Source organism: Cynocephalus volans, chromosome 1, assembly GCF_027409185.1.
Source record: "Cynocephalus volans isolate mCynVol1 chromosome 1, mCynVol1.pri, whole genome shotgun sequence".
Taxonomy (NCBI): domain Eukaryota; kingdom Metazoa; phylum Chordata; class Mammalia; order Dermoptera; family Cynocephalidae; genus Cynocephalus; species Cynocephalus volans.
The window spans coordinates 58526174-58544707 of record NC_084460.1 but is presented as its reverse complement, the minus strand read 5'-3'; the positions used below and the strand labels follow the sequence as shown (position 1 = coordinate 58544707).

Here is an 18534-nt window from a genome sequence, read left to right as displayed (position 1 = left end):
CCTTGTGATGACTCACTGGCCTCTAAGTGCCTCCCCCTTTTCAGCTGTTCTGGCTCCTCGCTCCTGTTGGTCTTGCTGTGCTGGGGGCCACCAAAGTACTCAGTCCTCTTCTCCCCTGCCACCTCCAAGTAATTCCATCTAAAGGGCACAGCTACGGCTTCTGCCAGCTCCTGCTCCATGTGCTCCAGCATTAAAGTGCCCGTGGCCTGAAATGCTGAGAGCAGTTTTTTCTTTCTCTCTTCATGGTTTCTCCCGCCTTCATAGTTCCATAGGTCTCAGCTCCTCTTTACCTGAGTTCCAGTGGCCCCTGCTTGGTTGACGTTACATTTTTATAGTTGTAAATTCGTAGATTTGTGAGAGAGAGTGACGCTGGGGACTGTCTATTCGGCCATCTTGACCAGAAGTCATGTCTACCTTATTTATTTAATTTTTGGTGCCTGGCCAGTCCTGGGATCTGAACCCGTTTCATTTTGATTATTTCCTTCACCAGTACATTTGTTAACCATTAATGAACCAATACTGAGACATAAAAGTCCATACTTTATCAGATTTCCTTGTTTTTTTTGCCTACCGTCTCTAATGTGGTATCATATCCAGGATACCACATGACACTTAGTTGTCATGTCTCTTAGGCTCCTCTTGGCTGTGACAGTTTTTCAGACTTTCCTTGTTTCTGATGACCTGACTGTATTGAGGAGGACTATTAGGTATTTTGTAGGATGTCCCACAGTTGGGATTTGTCTCATGTTTTCTCATGATTAGACTGGGGTTGGGGGTTGTTGGGAGAGAGACCACAGAGGTGACATGCCCTTATCATCACATCCTATCAAGAGCACACCCTACAACATGACCTGTCACTATGTTGTTGACCTAGGTCTCCTGCCCAAGGTGTATTTATTAGGTTTCTCACTGTATTGTAATGTTTTTGCCCCTTTCTTTTCTGTACTCTCTGGGAGGAAGTTGCTATGCACAGCCCACTCTTAAGGGGCTCCCTCCTTGACGGTATCTACATAAAAAACAAATTGAAATAAGATCCAGGTTCAACATTTGTGAAACCTCTCTGGAATGTCCATGGAATGATTGAAGTTCTGAGGAACAGTCTGGGCAAACTGGCAAATCCCTCCCCCTGCCCCGAGTTTTATATATGTTGTAACATAAAAATGGAGAGATCAGGCAAAATCTGGGTCTCTGGGTCTTTGACTGTTCTTAGAAAGTCTGATCCTGCAGTCTGCCTGGCCCCATTCATCTGGCTGTATTGCCTGCTGGGCTCCTGGTCTAACAAGCCCACCCCCTGTATTTGCTCAATTGACCCAATTCCGAGTCTGGGTATCAGGATTTCACTGGACCAGAGCTGTGACTGGCAACCCACTCACAAAGCACTGTGGTCTGACTCAGGAGGAGGAGTGCTTTCTGGTGGTTGAGTTTCCAGGGCTTCCTGAAGGAAATTTGTTTAAATTGCAGTTGCTTAAAACCAACCACAGGGCCGGCCCGTGGCTCACTCGGTAGAGTGCGGTGCTGATAACACCAAGGCCCCGGGTTCGGATCCCATATACGGATGGTCGGTTCACTCACTGGCTGAGTGTGGTGCTGACAACACCAAGTCAAGGGTTAAGATCCCCTTACCAGTCATCTTTAAAAAAAAAAAAAAAAAAAAAAAAAAACCAACCACATGTTCTCACAGATGAGCTTGTGTCAGCAAGGTGTCACTCCAGCACATTAAGGGAAGGGCATTGTTGTTACTGTCCTTTGATCTGAGAGAAGGGGGCAGGCAGGAGCACATGGCCCTCCACCACAAGCTGTATTCAAGTGGAGGCATGGGCACAGGCAAATGGGACAGAAGCCCAGATCCACTGTCACATCGTCAAGAACAGTTGTGTAACACACTAAATGGAAGAAGATAAGGAGGTTTATCTGAAGGAATATTTCAGCAGGAGAAAAGGCAAGGCCTTCCCAGGCCACCCATCCCCAATCTTGCTTCTCTCTAGTTGCAGGCCACTTGAAGTACTTACTGTACCATCCTACCCAGCTTTACAGCTCAGCTATGTAGACATGGCCAGGTTTATGGGTGTTTATACTTTTTTCACATGGTGTATTAGTCTGTCTCTGTTGCTTATAACAAAATAACTGGGTGATTTATAAGCAAACAAAATTTATTGCTCACAGTTTCAGAGGCTGGGAAGTCCAAAGTCCAGGGAACACATCTGGTGAGAGCTTTCCTTGGTAATTTCAGTGACACAGAGTATCACAATGAGAAACGGTGGATCAGAGGGAGACTAACCTCTTCATTCACTCTCTTTATAAAGCCACCAGAATTATTCCCATTATTCCAAGAATGGATCAATCCATTCATGAGAGTACAGTTGTCACAGTCCAATCACCTCTCCAAGGCCCCATCTTTTAACTACCACAATAGGATTTCCTACTCTTTTAACACTGTCACAGTGGGGACCAAGCCTCCAACACATTAAACTTTAGGGGACACAATTCAATCCAGGTTACCTGGTGAAATCAACTGAGGCACAGTCGTTCAGTGCTTTCCGTGTCTCTTCCCGTGTACACCGGTCCTTCCACACCGTCCTTCATAATCTGTAGCTGAAAGGAGGTGCCTTCGTGTACAGACTCTAAACCAGGGTTTGCCTTCTTTTCTATAACAGAAATGGCCTGCTACCAATAGTGACAAGAAGGAGAAAGGAGACCAAGAATGCTAGGCCCACTTAGATGAACAAGCTCCGGGCCTCTCTGCCTGTGGGTGGGCTGCTGCTCTCTGGGGCGCATCCCGTTGGGTCCATCCCCGCGCCGCCGCACCCGGGCACAGGGGGTGCGGGTGGGACACTCCAGGCCGACGCTGACGAGCCAGGCGCCTGCACTGAAGCCTCACCGAGCGCTTCCGAATCCGACGCGCAACTCAGGGCGTCCGACGCTGAGGAACGAGGCCCCCCCCCGCCCGACCTCCGGGCCGAGCCGCGTGCCCGCTCTCTTTGAAAACGTTCTGACAAAGAGTTCACTTCGCAGAGCCGTTTCAGGCTCACAGCGGGTCTGAGAGAAAGACACGCAGCACGTTCCTTTCCAACCTGTCCGCAGTACAGCGGGGGGATTCGCCACACGCTGCGGCCTCCACGCTCCGCCACCTGAGGCGGGCGTTCGTGCCTGCGGCGCTCGCTCTCCACGGGATCGCTGCTCGTCGACAGCGGCCTCCCCAAGGCGGCAGCGGAATGCAAGCCCGCGGGCCGCCCTGGAGCCCGCCTGGAGACAGGGAGGGTCCTGAGGGGCGGACCCGCGCTGAGAGCCCGGACCACGGGCCTTCACCCCGGGCAACGCCGGGCGCCCTGCCTCCGCCTCGACCCCCCGCGGCAGCCGCGCCCCACAGCGACTCCTGCCGGAGACCAAGGCCTCCGCGGCTCGGCCGCCTTCGAAACCTACCAACCGCAGCGACCGCCCCGCCTCCGCGCTCCGCCCATTGGCCCGGCCGGAGCGCGCATGCGCGAGGGCAGGGCTGCGGTCCCCGATTGGCGGCGCGCGGGGGCGGGGCTGGAGGCGGGGCGGGGCCACGCTGCGTGACAGTTGTCGCGGGGGGAGGGAGAGCCCCGGCGAGGGGGAGGGAGGGTAAATAGAGAGAAGGCGGCGCGGCGTCGGCCCCGCCACCTCCGGGCGACCCGCGAGGAGCCCGCGAGGAGCCCCCGAGGGAGATGGAGGAAGATGAGCAGGAGCAGCGGCGCCGAAAGGTGGAGGCCGGGAGAGCGAAGGTAAACGCAGCGCCCTCCTCCTCTTGCTGTCCCAGCATGAAGCCCTGCGGGCGGGCCCCCGTGCCCGCCACCCCCCTCTGCCAGGAGCGGACGCGGTCGGGTAGGGGCAGCCGCCGAAGCCTTGCCCTTCCCGCAGACCCCACAGGACGGCGCCCCCTGGTCGCCGCCATCTTGAATCCACCGCCCTCCGCCCGGACCCGCCCCTGCTGCGACCGCAGCCAATCAGCGGCTGGGGCGCGCGGCGCCTGGCGGGCGGCAGGGCGAGGAGCACGCCGGGGCGCGGCGGGGTGGGGCGCGCGTTTTCCGGGAGGTGTCCGGGGCAGGGCCGCGCGTGCGCGGTGTGGCGGGGCGCGCGTTTCCCTGGAGATGGCCGGCGTGCGGCCGGTCTGGGCTGCCCCCGCTCATCCGGCTCGCGTCCCTGTGGACCTGCGCTCGGACTTCCGCTTTCCGTGGCGAGGCCTCTGCTCTGCCCCTGGAGCTTCTGTGCGGACGCTGCACATGAACACAGGCTCTCCGAGCGGGGGGCTTGTTGTGGGGCTGGACCCCGGAGAGGACAGACGCGGGAGGTGTCGAGTGCTAGCTCCCTCCCTCAGGGAACCTCGGGGCCGCTGCTCCTCAGGAACCATTCAGAGTGAGGCCTCTCAGGCTCCCGCCCGGGCACGAGGGGGGCCCGGCTGGTGCGCGGCCGGGGGTGAACGCGAGCCCGGCGCTCAGCACCCCTGCGTGTTGCCCCAGCTCGAGCAGCACTGAGGTGGGCAGAGGACACAGGACGCCTCCTGTCGGCGACCGCGGACCGAGAGGGAACGGCTGCAGACAGAGCTGACAGAGGAGGGCAGTAACGTGAAAACGGGGCTGCTTCTGAAGGCGTTATCTGTCCTCGAGAGCCTCTTAAATTTTCCTGTGTCCATGAAGTCGTGCGCTTGTGTTACCATTTACGCAAATGTTTGTTAGGTGCGTTTGCTTTTATGGCCACAGTTATCATTTGAAGGAACAGACGTCCCCTGTGAAAAACTGACGTTAGGTCTCATACTTTTCGGGTAAGGGTTTAGTGGGAGATGGTTTATGAAGGTAGTCTAAAACTCTCGGGTTTGAGGGACCCAGCAGAGCTAGGTTGTACCTTCTGACGGGCGACATTCTGTGGAGGTCCCTGGTGCTTTGGTGAGCTGTGTCTCATAAAAAGTGGAACATCTCATTCCGTAAAGGAAGATGTTAGATTGACCTGGCTTAATTAATTTTTTGCTATTTCTGTACCTTGTCTCAGAATCTGTGGCTAGGAAGTTTTAGCTGGGCTATATATTTCCTCGATTGGGAGAAAATGGGGGCAAGAAGGGAGAGATTTAGCTTTTATATAATCTTAAACCTTAAATATGTCTTGATTATGCTATCGGTCTTTTAAGTAGATGTACTTTTTTTAAATTTTATTTTTTTTTAAACTTCCGAGGGCTAGAAAAGCTATTCTGCCAATCAGCCGTGTTTTTTTTTTTTCACCTGTATATAGGCATAATTAACAGTCCTCGTTTTTAGACTCTTTGGATATAATTCTGAACTTAATTTTAGCATCATAGATATTAACAGAGGCGGTGTTTGTGTGAAAGTGACCTATTGGCTAGGTGTGGCTGAGTGGACTGAGCCAGACCTAGAGCCTCATGTTCCCCACGAATCTGTTGACTTTGTGGTTCTGTTATTTTTTTCTCACTTACCTTTGCCTTTACTACTTTTCTACGTTTTTGCGCAGCTTGCTCACTTCCGACAGAGAAAAACAAAAGGTGACTGTGCGCATTCGAAGAAAAAGACGGCGAAGAGGAAGGACTCGACTGTCGATGCGCCTGTCCAGGAGGCGAGTCCAGTAGCCACCAAGGATGGCGGACTTCTTGGAGGAGGGGACGTTTGCAAAAACACATCTAGCGACACCCCTGATGGTGCAAGAGGAGCATTTGTGGTACAGGTAGATTTATTTGGTGTTGTGTTTTAATATTTTGTTTATCTTCTTGTTATTGCTAGTGTAATTTACTAAAAGGGGTCTTTGGTCTGATTTTACCCTTCAAAAGTGGTGAAAGAGGGTTGGTGAGTAAATTTTTATGGTTTTAATCTTAATAAATGTTTTATGTTTATTATATGATTTCGAGAAATTTTGGATTGACTGCTTAAAGGCAAGTATCAGTATTGGTGCTTGCTTTGGCAGTGGAAGTTTGTGTGAGTGGGTTGGTTGTGTGAGAGTTTTTTGGGTGTGGTGTGTATCAGCCCCTTTGACAGATCTTTCTCTGGACACTTAAAAAACATAATATTTCTGGGCCGGCCCGTGGCTCACGCGGGAGAGTGCGGTGCTGATAACACCAAGGCCGTGGGTTCGGGTCCCATATAGGGATGGCCGGTTAGCTCATTGGGTGAGCGTGGTGCTGACAACACCAAATCAAGGGTTAAGATCCCCTTACCGGTCATCTTTTAAAAAAAAAAAAAAAAAACATAATATTTCTTCACCTACTCTCAAGTGCACCTGCTTGTTGTCTTTTACCTTCTTATGGAAGGTGGGGTGAGGAAGGAAGGGATGAAGGTGTGTTGCTAGAGAAGGCTGGCGGTCTGCTGCGGCCTTGGAAGCTGCAGGGGAGCACCCCCTACAGGCAGATGTGGCAGGCAATTAGACATTGAAGGTGCTGGCCCTCGTGATCTCTTTGGGGCCTCCAGACTTACCCTTAATGTGGGTTTTCCTTGGGGATGCTTCTTGTGTGGATTATAGCTGAGGGGCCTTGAATCTTGAGTATACTGGTTGTGTGCAGTAGGGCAAGTACAGGTTTAGGTGTTTGCTAGGATGAGCAGGAAAACGGGTGGCCCAGGGCAGAATTTGGCTCCAAAGTCATAGTGTGTCTGACCTGCCTTGCTGAAAAAAATGGAATTGTTGCTAGCATGTAAAATTTGTGATAGTCTACCTACAAATCTCGAATTTTGCTTCTTTTGAAAAGTTGGAAGACCTTGTTATGTTGCTGCTATGTTCCCTGGGGACCAGCTGGCTGCCATGCTCTGGTGGCCAGGCCTGTGGACCCACCTGTACCCAATACATGGTGCCTCCAATCCTGTCATCTCTAGGCCCGAGGCTGGTTGCCAGTTGCCATTCATCATTGTCCTCTTGTTGTTCTCTCAGAAGAGAGTTCTCGGTATCCATGTCTGGTCACAGCTGAGGAAATGAGAGCTGTGTTGAGAGGACCGAGCACTTACTCCTAGTGGCTTTTCTTTACATGTTTCCTGCCTAGGCTCTTAGAGGAGAAAAGCTCATAGTGTATAATTAACACTTATTACTATTTTAAAAAATTTTCAAATCAGAGAAGTCTTTTTATAATTTTAAATAACAATTTTGTAATTTTTAGCTTTTCATTTTGAAATAATGTCAGACTTACAAAAAATTTGTGGAAAATAGCAGGGTTCTTGGATACCCTTTACCCATCTTCATGAAATGTTAACATCTTATGTAATCTTAATATAATTATCAAAATCAGTTTCAGTTAACATTGAAAATACTATGAGCTAAATTGATAGACCTTATTCAAGTTTTACTTTTTGTCTCATTAATGCCCTTTTTCTGGTGCAGGATTCTGTATAATAGTCCCCCTGATCCACAGTTTCAGTTACCCCAGGTCAACCGTTGTGCAAAAATATTAAATAGACAATTCCGGAAGTAAAATATGTTTAAAATTGTGCACCATTCTGAGTACCGTGATGAAATCTTGCACTGTCCTGTTGTCCCATGTTGTTCATGTTCAAGTACCTCTTGTTTTACTTCGTAACGGCCCCGGGAAAGGACAAGAGTAGCAATGCTGGCAATTTGAATATGCCAAAGAGAAGCTGTAAAGTGTTTCCTTTAGTGAAAAACTCAAAGTTCTTGACTTAATAAGGAAGGAAAAAAGTTGTATGCTGAGGTTGCTAAAATCGACAGTTCTGTGAAATTGTGAGGAAGGAAAAGAAATTTGTGCTAGTTTTGCTGTTGCGCTTGAAACTGCAAAAGTTATGGCCAGAGTGTATAAGTGCTTAGTTAAGATGCACAAGGCATTAAATTTGTGCGTGAAAGACATGAACAGAAATGTGTTCTGGGGGCTGACCGGTTAGCTCAGTTGGTTAAAGGATGGTGTTATAACACCAAGGTCAAGGGTTTGGATCCCCATACCAGCCAGCTGCCAAAAACAAAACAAACAAAACCAACAAAAACTGTGTTCCAATTGATGGCAAGGTTTCAGGCACCAGTTGGGGGTCTTGGAATACATCCCCAAGAATAACGGGAGACTACTGTATTGCTTTTTAACAGTATGTCTCAGTTTCCTCCAATCTGGGACAGTTTCTCAGTTTTCCTTTGACAGTTTTGAAGAGTACTAGGCAGTTATTTTGTAGAATAACTGTCAGTTGGGTTTGTTGCATGTTTCCTCACGATTAGATTCAGATCATGTGTTGTTGGAAGAACACTATGGAAGTGATGATGTTCTCTGTGTGTGTTGTTGGTACTTGATATGTCTTTGTTACTGGTGATGCTACCTTGATCACTTAGTTACTGTGGTGCCTGCCAGGTTTCTCCTGATAGAAAAATTACTATTTTTCCCTCATGGTTAACAAGTATATTGTGTAGAGACTCTGCAAGTATCTTTATAAGTATATATTTCATACTTAGAGACTCTGCAAATATCTTGTTCCTCATCATACTTTCTTCTATCAATTTTAGTTTCCATTGATTATTCTTGCTTGAGCAATTATTATGGTAGTTACGGCCAGATGATGACCTTTGATTTCCATCATTCCAGCTACATGTACTAATTGGCATCCTACTGTAAGGAAGAGCTGTTGCATCTCACAATTTATTTATTTATTCAGTTATTTCATGTTAGTATGGACCCATACTGGACTCAGTAGGGGTATTTATTCTATGGGTTTTAACCCATCATATAAATATTGATTTTGTTGTTGAAGTACAAGATTTGGCCATTAGGAGCTCTTTCAGATTGGCTTGTGTGTCCTTTCTACATGCCCTCCTCGTTTTCTGAGTACTTCCTTACTTTTTGGCACCAGGATTTTCCTGGCTTTTTTTTGACCTTCCCCAGCTGCAACCCTGGAATCAACCATTTCTTCCAGGAGTCCTGTTCCTTTTTGTGGAGAATAGTCTTTCAAAACCAAGGTGTGGGTGCTCAGTGTGCTTACTGCTAATGGGGTGTTATTGCTTCTGGGCTATTTCAACACAAAGCTAGGAAATGTGAAGTGTGTGTGTGTGTGTGTGTGTGTGTGTGTGTGTGTGTGTGTGTGTGTGTGTGTGTGTGTGTGTGTGTGTGTGTGTGTGTGTGTGTGTGTGCGCGTGCGCATTTATATCTAGCTCTTTGTCCATCTGTTTATTTGTATGTATATTAAAAGCCATATTAAAAGCCATGAGTTCATACTAATACTTTCAATTCTAAGCTAACATAGAATTTATTTTACCTTTCCCACTTTTCTTATTTTGATCTCCTTTTTCTGATAGTGAGAAACATGGCTGTCTTTACCTACAGTATATTTACTTCTTTGCTCAATCCTAAAATACAAGGGTATTTCACAAAGTTTGTGGAAAAATAGAATTAAAATATAATACTAATCTTTCCATAAGCTTTTTGAAGACCCCTTGTACAAATTAGGTTCAGGATTGCTAACCCACACCCCTGTGAAAAATAAATTTACTAACTAGAGTAAAATATTTGTGTGCAGTCCTTTTTCTCTTTAGGTAAAGTACACAGTGAAAATGTTGTGTTCTAAAGTTATTTTGGTTAGTTCTTTTATTCCTTACCTCTTTATTGTAGCTATTTTATTCATTTGTATCACAGTTTCATTTGTTTTATTGTTCGTATTCTATTTTGGTTCTTCTTACATCTAGGGTGATTTTATTTAATTATTTTCTGACTGTGAAATATTGCCATAGTTCTAGAAATTAGAGCTATACTCAGAGAATGTTGTTTCCTCCTTTTCCCTGCTACCCATTGCTATCTCTCATTCTTCTTGTCCCATTCACACCCCCCACCCCGTAAATGAACAGTCTCTTTAGTTTCTGGTTTATTCTTGTATTTCTTCTTGCATAAGGGAGTAAATTCAGGTGTGTTTTTATATCCCTTTTATATATGAAAGGTAGCATACTGTAGATAATCTTTTACACTTGGTTTTTTTCCTGTAATAATATACCTTGAAATTACTCCATATCAGTTTGTAGATAACTTCCTCATTTATTTATTTTTTTTATAGCCATTTAGTATTCCTTTGAGTAGATGTGTTGTAGTTTATTCAGCCACTCTCCTGTGAATGGGCATTTAGGTTGTTTCTAGAAGTTTGCTTTACAAACAAGGCTGAGGTGAATAACCTTGCATATGTAATTTTGGGTCATTGGAGGTGTATTTTCAGGGTAGATTCCTAGAAGTAGTCAGAAGGTAAGTGCATATGTAGTTTTGTTTGATATTACCAAATTCCCCTCCATAAGGGCTGGGCTAGTGTGGATTTTCATCGGGTAATTGTGAGAGTGCCTGTTTCCATGTATCCTTGTCAACACAATGTCTTGTCATGCTTTTTAATTTTTGACAGTCTGATGTATGGTTTTATTTTATTTTGGGCCAGAACTTGGGACTAGTATGGTTGGAGTCTGTGGTAGGCATGTATTAACTTTTAAAAAAATGCAGAAACAATTTTCCATTTTTGCATTTCCACCAGCAGTGTTGAGAGTTCCACTTCCTCCACATCTTTACCAGCATTTAGTATGCTCAGTCTTCAATTTTAGCCCTTCTAAGAGGGGTGCAATGGTATTTCATTATGGTTTTAATTTACATTTTCCTGATGATTAATGATGTTGATCGTCTTTACACATGCTTATTTACTATCTATATCTTCTTTGGTGAAATGTCTGTCCAAATATTTACCCAATTAAAAAAAAAGATTGTTGTTGTTTTTGAATTTTGAGAATTCTTTATATATTTTGGATACAAGTCCTTTATAAGAAGTAGCTTTGCACATATTTTCTCCTAGTTTGTGGTTTGTTTTTATTGTCTTAACAATGCCTTTTTGAAGAGCCAGAGATTTTAATTTTAATGAGCTCCAGTTTATCAGTTTGTCCTTTTTATGGATTGCACTTTTGGTGTCATATCTAAGAACTCTGTGCCTAATGCAGTATTTCTGAATATTTTCTTTTTTTTTTTTTTTTTTTTTGTGACCGGTAAGGGGATCATAACCCTTGGCTTGCTGTTGTCCGCACTGCGCTCAGCCAGTGAGCGCACCGGCCATCCCTATTCTGAACCCACGGCCTCGGCACCGCTGTGCTCCCAGCACCGCACTCTCCCGAGTGAGCCATGGGGTCGGCACTGAATATTTCCTTTGTTTTTTTTTTAAAAAGATGACCAGTAAGGGGATCTTAACCCTTGACTTGGTGGTGTTAGCACCATGCTCTCCCAAGTGAGCTAACCGGCCATCCCTATATAGGGATCCGAACCCTTGGCCTTGGTGTTATCAGCACCACAGTCTTCCAAGTAAACCTAACCCTAATCCTAACCATGAATATTTGTTTCATCATCACCCTCTCAAAGAGCCTTTTTGTCCTTAATTGTTCCCCACCCCACTTACATTTTAATATTACACATACATTGTTTGTCATTTATATCCTATGTATCTGTATGTTAGGAATGACAAATTTTTTAGTTAATTTTTAAGTTAAAAAGTTAAGCTATCAATGAGAACCTGGACAGAGACCTTACACAAAAATTACCCAAAATGGATCATAGACCTAAATGTGAAATGCAAAACTAAAATTTTTAGAAGGAAATATAGGAGAAAATCTACCTGACCTTGGTAGGTGATATGTTTTTAGATACAACACCAAAAGCACAATCTGTGAAAGAAAAAACTTCTAAGTTGGACTTAGTAAAATTAAAAAATTCTCTGCAAAAGACAATGTTAGAATAGAAAGATAAGCCACAGACTAGGGTGGAAAACACATGTCTGATAAAGGAGTTGTTTCCAAAATATACAAATAAATCTTAAGACTAAACAATAAGAAAAGAACCCAATTAAAAAACGTACAAAGTATCTGTAACAGACCTCTTGCCAAAGAAGGTATACAGATAGCAAATAAGTATATGAAAAGATGTTCAATATCATTTGTCATTAAGGAAATGAAATTTAAAACAATAACAGTATGTCACTATACACCTGTTTGAATGTCTAAGATCCGAAATACTGATAACACCAAATAGCCATGAGGATGTGAAGCAGTAGAAACACTAATTCATTGCTGGTGGATATGCAAAATGGCATGACCACTTTGGAAGACAGTTTGGTAGTTTCTTACTAAGCTAAGAATAGTCTTACCTTGTGGTCCAGCCACTGTGCTCTGTGATTATCTATATCTCTGTTTATCTATCTCAATCTATTTATCTTTACGTCTATCTATCTATATCTATCTGTCTGTCTATTTTTTATCCATGATTCTTGGCTCCCCAGGGCAGGACTCTAATCTTCCTCTGCCCTTCGTCTTAGAGCTGGCCATAAAGAAATCCTCTGACCTACTTTGTTAGGTTGTAGGTGATAAGAGCCCCATTTCAGGAGGGGTCCTGCCCCATTCCTGAGAGGAAGGAATCCTGTACAGAGAGGCCAAGAAGAATTTGAACAAACAGGCCTTGCTGGGTTTCCCCACTCAGTCTCTTAGCATTAGTTCGTACCTTTTTTGTCCAATCACATTTCTACACAGTTTGTCCATGCTTCAATGATGCCTACGTAATGAGGCTTCCATAAAAACCCAAGAGCATAGGGAGCTCTGGATAGCTGAACAAACACATGGAGGTTCCTGGAGGGTGGTGCCAATGGAGGGCAAGGGAAGCTCTTATGCATGGATATTTACAGCACCCTTATTCATAATTGCTAAAAGCTGGAAGCAACCAAAATGTCCTTCAGAGAGTGAGTGGATAAACAAACTGTGGTACATCCAGACAACAGAAGATCATTCAGCACTGCAGAGAAATGATCTTTCAAGCCATGAAAAGACATGGAGGAACCTTTAATGTATACTGCTAAGTGAAAGAAGTCAGTCTGAAAAAGCTACGTACTGCGTGATTCCATCCATATGACATTCTGGAAAAGGCAAAACTATAACAGACAGTAAACAGATCAGTTTACCCTCACAGACTGAGAGACTTAAACAACATAAAGTTACTTTCTGCTAGCCTTCTGGAGACTAGAAGTCCAAAATCAAGGTATTGGCAGCGTTGGTTTCTGGTAAGGCTCCTCTTTTCAGCTTGCAGACAACTGCCTTCTGGCTGTGTTCTCACATGGCAGAGAGAATGCTCTGGTGTCTCTTCTTATAGGGATACAGTCCTGTTGGATTATGACCATATCTAACTTTAATCGCCTCCATATGGCCCTGTCTCCACATACAGTCACCTGGCGGGGGGGGGGGGGGATTCAACTTATGAATTTTGTTGGAAAAATTCAGTCCATAACACAATAGGAGGGAAGATGTGACCAATCTGAAAGGTATATTTAGAAAAAGACTATTGAAGTTTGATTTGAGAAGTGGCAGGATTGGAGTGGATGGACCTCCAAGTTCTGAGAGTTTAAGGGAAATAATTACTTTTGTGTTTTAAAGGACAGAAGTGGATCAGAGTCAGCTTGAAATTGAGACCTCTCAGGCTATAATAACTGAACTGGAAGAAAAACTTCTGAGCAGTCAAGAAGCTATTGACAGACTTGATTTGGAGGTGGAGGAGTTACAGGCTAAGCTGGTATGGCAAGGCAGCTCTGTTCCCTGCCAGCAGGTTCATCCTCAACTTGCCACCATCTTGTCTAGTTCAAAGGAAATGCTGTGTCTTAATATAAAGTGCAAAGGCTGGGGATTACCTTCTGAATTATGCCACTCTTTTGGGTGTGTCTGAGCTGGTGCCTGTCCCTCTGGCTGGGCATGGTTTGCTCATCTCTTTTAAAGATAGGTGAGATGAGGGCATCTGCTGGAGTAGGTGGGATCGGAAAAGAAAGACTTGAGGATATGAAATGAAGCCAAACCCCAGCAGTGCCAGTAGTTGGTTTTCCTTGGGCTGTGCTTGGGAGCTGTGCTGAGGGGCTTAGGTCCAGGAGGGTTGGGTGGAATGTGCCTGGGGTATTCCTTGGGCAGACACCTGCTGGTGCCAGCCATGTGAAAGAGGCCTGGACTTGGCACTCCCTCCTGAGGTGATGGGGATGCCTCATGAAGAGCCCAGCCCCCAAGTTCTCTGCCTGTAGTTCTCATTCCACTTATAGTGAAGAGAATGATTGCTGTGATCTCTGATTTAATGTTCACAAAATAGGGAAGTTCCGTTAGTTCTAGATTATCTCAGCCGGTTGAGGGGCTGGAGGAAAGCAGTGGTGCGGAATGTTTTTCTTCTGGGTCTTGGCGTCAACTAGACTTTCAACAGATTTACCTTTCTCCTTGAGCTGAGCTCAGGCTGATACTAAAGGAAAGTTGCGTTTTAATGCCAAATGCCTGACAGGGGAGGTAGATTGGAGGATGCTGGGCGGGCTGTTTATGTGAGTCTAGTCAGTAGTCGATCAGGCTATACAATTGATAGGGCATTCCAGAATGCCCTGTGAAAGATCCAGTTCTTGTTTTGCACAAAGGTTCACGTTACTTTAGTGCTATTCATGTGTCTATTGCGTGGTAGGGTATCTGGCAGTAATGTGCAAGATTAAGTGTTAAAGCTGTCTTTCTTCTTTTGATAATATAAAGGAATGGAAGCAATTACACTTTTATTTAGAATAATAATGACTAATATTTATTTTTATTTGTGCCAGACATGGTTGTGTCAGTGTATCCTTGTGGCCATGCTGCGAGCTAGAGACTTTGCTCTCTTTACAAGGAGCTGGGGAGCCCACTCCAGAGCCCCATAGTGGCAGCACAGAGCAGGACTGAGCCACCCCATGACCTGCTGCCTTTCCATGTTCCTGGCTTCTCTGTTAGCTCTGTGCAAATTATATGAGGGTTCTTCAGAAAGTCTGTGGAAAAGTAGAACCTTTCCATGAACTTTTTGAGGTACCCTTGTATCTGTGATTTCATTCTTTATTTTGCTTATTCAATTGCATATAATCTTTAAAAAATAAAACGTGTTATTTACTTGACGTTTCTAAATAGGAGTTAGAGTTGGTGATGCTTCAAAGGAATGCTGTGATAGCCCAGCTGACTCAGCCTCAGCAGGGAGGACAGACTGGGCTGTGGCTGCAGCTGCGGGAGGTCTCATGTCCTCATCACAGCTGTGGAGCACAGCTGGGCTTAAGCATAGCTGTTGACGTGTAGAAAATTCTAAAGCGTCCATTTTGTGTGGTTCTTCACTTCTCCCCACCCCCACCTCTATTGTTTTAAGTCTCAGGTTTGGTGTTTAGTAAGAATACTTGTTTTTGGTTTCCGGTCAAGATGGTGGAATAGATGGTCCCCAGCATCACTGTCTCCCACCAATCAATCAATTTGCAACTATAAAAATGCAACAACAGCCAAACTGGGGCTGTTAGAGCTCAGGGGAAGAGGAGGAGAGACCTACGGAGTATATGAAGGCAGGAGAAGCCACAATGAGAGAAAGAAAAAGCCGCTCTGACTGTTTCGAATCCCAGCTGCTTCCAGGCTGGAGCTCCTGAGCGTACGGAGCAGGAGCTGGCAAAAGCTGCAGCTGTGCCTTTCAGATGGAGTTGCTTGGAGGCGGCAGGGGAGAAGAGGGCCTTGGTGGCCCCCAGGCCAGCAAGACCACTAATAGGGTTCCCGTGGGCCCACATAGGAGCGAGGAGCCAAAACAACTGAAAAAAAGGAGCCACTCACAGGCCGGTGAGTCATCTCAAGGGACTGGAGCACAGCCTGTCCCATGGGAAGTGTTTGGAGTTTGGGCAATGGTGGAGATGGGCCCAGCGGGGGAACACTGGGGCACAGCAAGGACAGCTGATCTGCACCCCAATCAGTATAGGACCACTCAAAGGATACTGGTCAGGAATATAGAATTGCCTGGGTGCAGTCTGATGAAAAGACACACACTCAGAACAGAGTTTCTATACAACCCAAGTGTACCAGATTTCTCTAGACCTGGAAGTACCTATAAAGTCAACCGTTAAAAACTGAGCTGCCCAAAAAGCCATCCCTAGGGAATCAGCAGCAAAGCAGCAATTTAGCTCAACCACAGAGCTCAAGTAGTGGTCCCTACAGGAAGTTCCCCCATTTTAGAAGTAAGCAAAGGACAACAAATTAGTTCCAGCCCAGAGTTTAAGTGGTGGAAATAGCAAATAATCCAACAAATAACTGAAAGTAAAAACAAAATAACCACTACCAGAGAAAATGTTTCATATTAACTAGTAAAGGTCTCATTTCACCAAAGAACACCTGTAACACCTAGAAAGACCAGAAGTCCCCTGGGCTACCAGGCCAGAAAGGGGGGACGGCCAGGGGCCCCAACAATGCCCCCCAACACCTGCAACCAATCCTGAGGCCTTGGGCCTCAGTCACCCCCCCACTCCGACATGCGCAGCCAGCCCAATGATGACCAGTGAGCTGCTGCAGGAAGTGCCCTGGGCTGGTGGGGCCTGAGGACCTCAGTCATGCCCTCCCCAACATGTGACACGCACGTTCAGCCCAGTGACGACCACTGAGCTGCTGCAGGAAGCACTTTGAGCTCTCCTCAGCCAGGGCGGTAGGGGGACAAGGGCCTCGGCTATGCTCCTGGCACCCACAGCCAGCCCAGTGACAACCATGAGTCGCTGCAGGAAGCACTCTGGGCTCTCCTGAGCTGGGGCAGTGGAGGGGCGGAGGGCCTTGACCATGCCCCGCCCTGATGTGCAACCAGCCCAGTAACGGACCACCGAGCTGCTGCAAGAAGCGCCCTGGGCTCTCCTGAGCCAGGGTGGTGGGGGCCTGGGGCCTCGGCCATACCCCTCCTCCCCATCCTGACACTTGTAACAGCCCAGCAATGACCACCAAGAGGCAGCAAGAAGGGCCGTGGGTTCCTGAGCTGGGGTGATGGGGGGCATGGGCTTTTGCCATACCCTCCTGACATCTCCATCCAGCCCAGCAATGACTAAGCCACCACTGGAAACCCCCTAGTCTCCCCTGTAGGAATGAGGGGGGTGCCACAGGACTCAATCCCACCCCCCCCCTTTTTTTTCCCTTCTATCACATTTCCTTCACCTTTTCCTTCTCCCCTTCCCTCCCAACTGTTCCGCAACGTTATAGAATGTAAAAAAAAATTAATAAAGAATACTTGTCTCGCTTTCAATGTGTTACTTTTGATATGTTTAGCTCTGATTGCATGTACTTTTTAAAAGTAGTAAGCTGATGCATCTGGAGAAGTACACTAATACATTGTAAATTGTATTGAAGACTGTGGTGGGAAGTTGACCTTTAGAGGGCATTGTTGGTTTGTGTTGCTTCGCCCCCCAAGGATTTGTCACCCCGCTTCCTCTGGGTGACGGAGACGCAAAGGATTACTCAAAGCCCATCTCTTCTGAGCGGTGAGAAGCCCCGAAGTGGTTAACTTCCCTGGGAATGCTCTAGCGAGAGGCAACCCTTCTTGGGAAATTAACCCTGAATTGGGGTTCTCTTCCTGCATTTATTTTCCAGACCAGGAAGTTACAGGAAGAGAACATAGGTGGGATTATAGTTTAACAATATAGGCTGGTAACTTTCAGTGAAACAAGCCAGATGACATTCCAGTAGACAATTAAGTGGTCCTATCAACAACAGCTTAATCTTAGCAAACATTCCTTCTTCCTCCAGCAACTTTCCAGTATCTACACATATCAAGCAGTAACCTGTCTGTCCTTGGGCCAGCAACCTTGCTATGCCACAAATCTTTATCTTACACCAGAGACTTTATAACCTGAGGAAAATTTCCAGTTCTTCACAAGGTCAATATTTGAAACTGCAAGGCTTTGGAAAACCAGGTCCTGTGAAGTACATATGTTTTATAGTATATTCCACAGGGCATGGTGCTGATTCAGTTAGACACCGCTACTTTGCTGTTTTATCAGCTACAGACTCTTAGTTTCTAACTCTTATTTCACAAATACTGTTATTCAGAAAGATCATCTGATGAAAACCATTTTGATTTATGTTTTCAAAACCAGAGGGATACACATGACAACATTAGCAATGGTTATTGGAAGGGAACAGAGTTGTTGAACTTTGTTGTTGGCATTGTTTTGGTATTTTCTGCATTAGGTTACCTTATAACAAGTTTTTTTCCTTTTTACTATTTAATTACACCAGTAATAACGTGTATCTTAGACATTTTAAATCAATCTGTATAAACATGAGACCCATCACAGGTGAGTGTGTTATGTGCACACTTGCTCAGGTTTTTGTATCTTGTTTTGCCTGAACATGACCACAGTGGACAGAACCTTCACCCTCAAGGATGGGGTGGGAGATTGTGGGGAGGGGTCTGCTTTCTCAGAACTTGGTTAAACAGTGGCTGAGGAAGGATGGCTAAGGCAAACCATTTTATTACTTACAGAATAATCATTAGTATGAGTTGTAACTTTGCATTTAAAGCAGCGTTTTTAAATCCAAAAGCTGGTGAAATGCAGAGATGCTTTCTCTAGAAAGATGTATGTGCTCATACAGTTGCAGTTCCTTTTGCAGTAGATGTTGGTGAATGACTAGAAGGGCCCTGCATCCAGCCATCCTTCAGAGGGCCTAACCTTTGTTCATACCTCTGTTCATCTCACATTGTCTTCCTGTGGGATTCCTCTGCACAGTATCAGCTTGAGATCATGGGAGAGAGACCCTCTTTTCCTGTCTGTTGGCTCTTAAAATGGTGGG

The 18534-nt window shown here is 45.8% G+C and overlaps 1 protein-coding gene across 8 annotated transcripts in view; it reads left to right on the top strand.

The window, feature by feature from the left end:
* Positions 1 to 3604: 3604 nt before the first annotated feature.
* The window catches only part of PCNT (pericentrin), a 128776-nt gene continuing 113846 nt past the window's right edge, over positions 3605 to 18534 (top strand). For all 8 annotated transcript variants that reach the window (XM_063079045.1, XM_063079056.1, XM_063079032.1 and 5 more), the window contains exons 1-2: positions 3605 to 3743; positions 5479 to 5688. In XM_063079045.1, the coding sequence (XP_062935115.1) occupies positions 3687 to 3743; positions 5479 to 5688 (267 nt within the window). In that variant the 5' untranslated portion in view covers positions 3605 to 3686. The remainder of the gene's footprint in view (positions 3744 to 5478; positions 5689 to 18534) is intronic.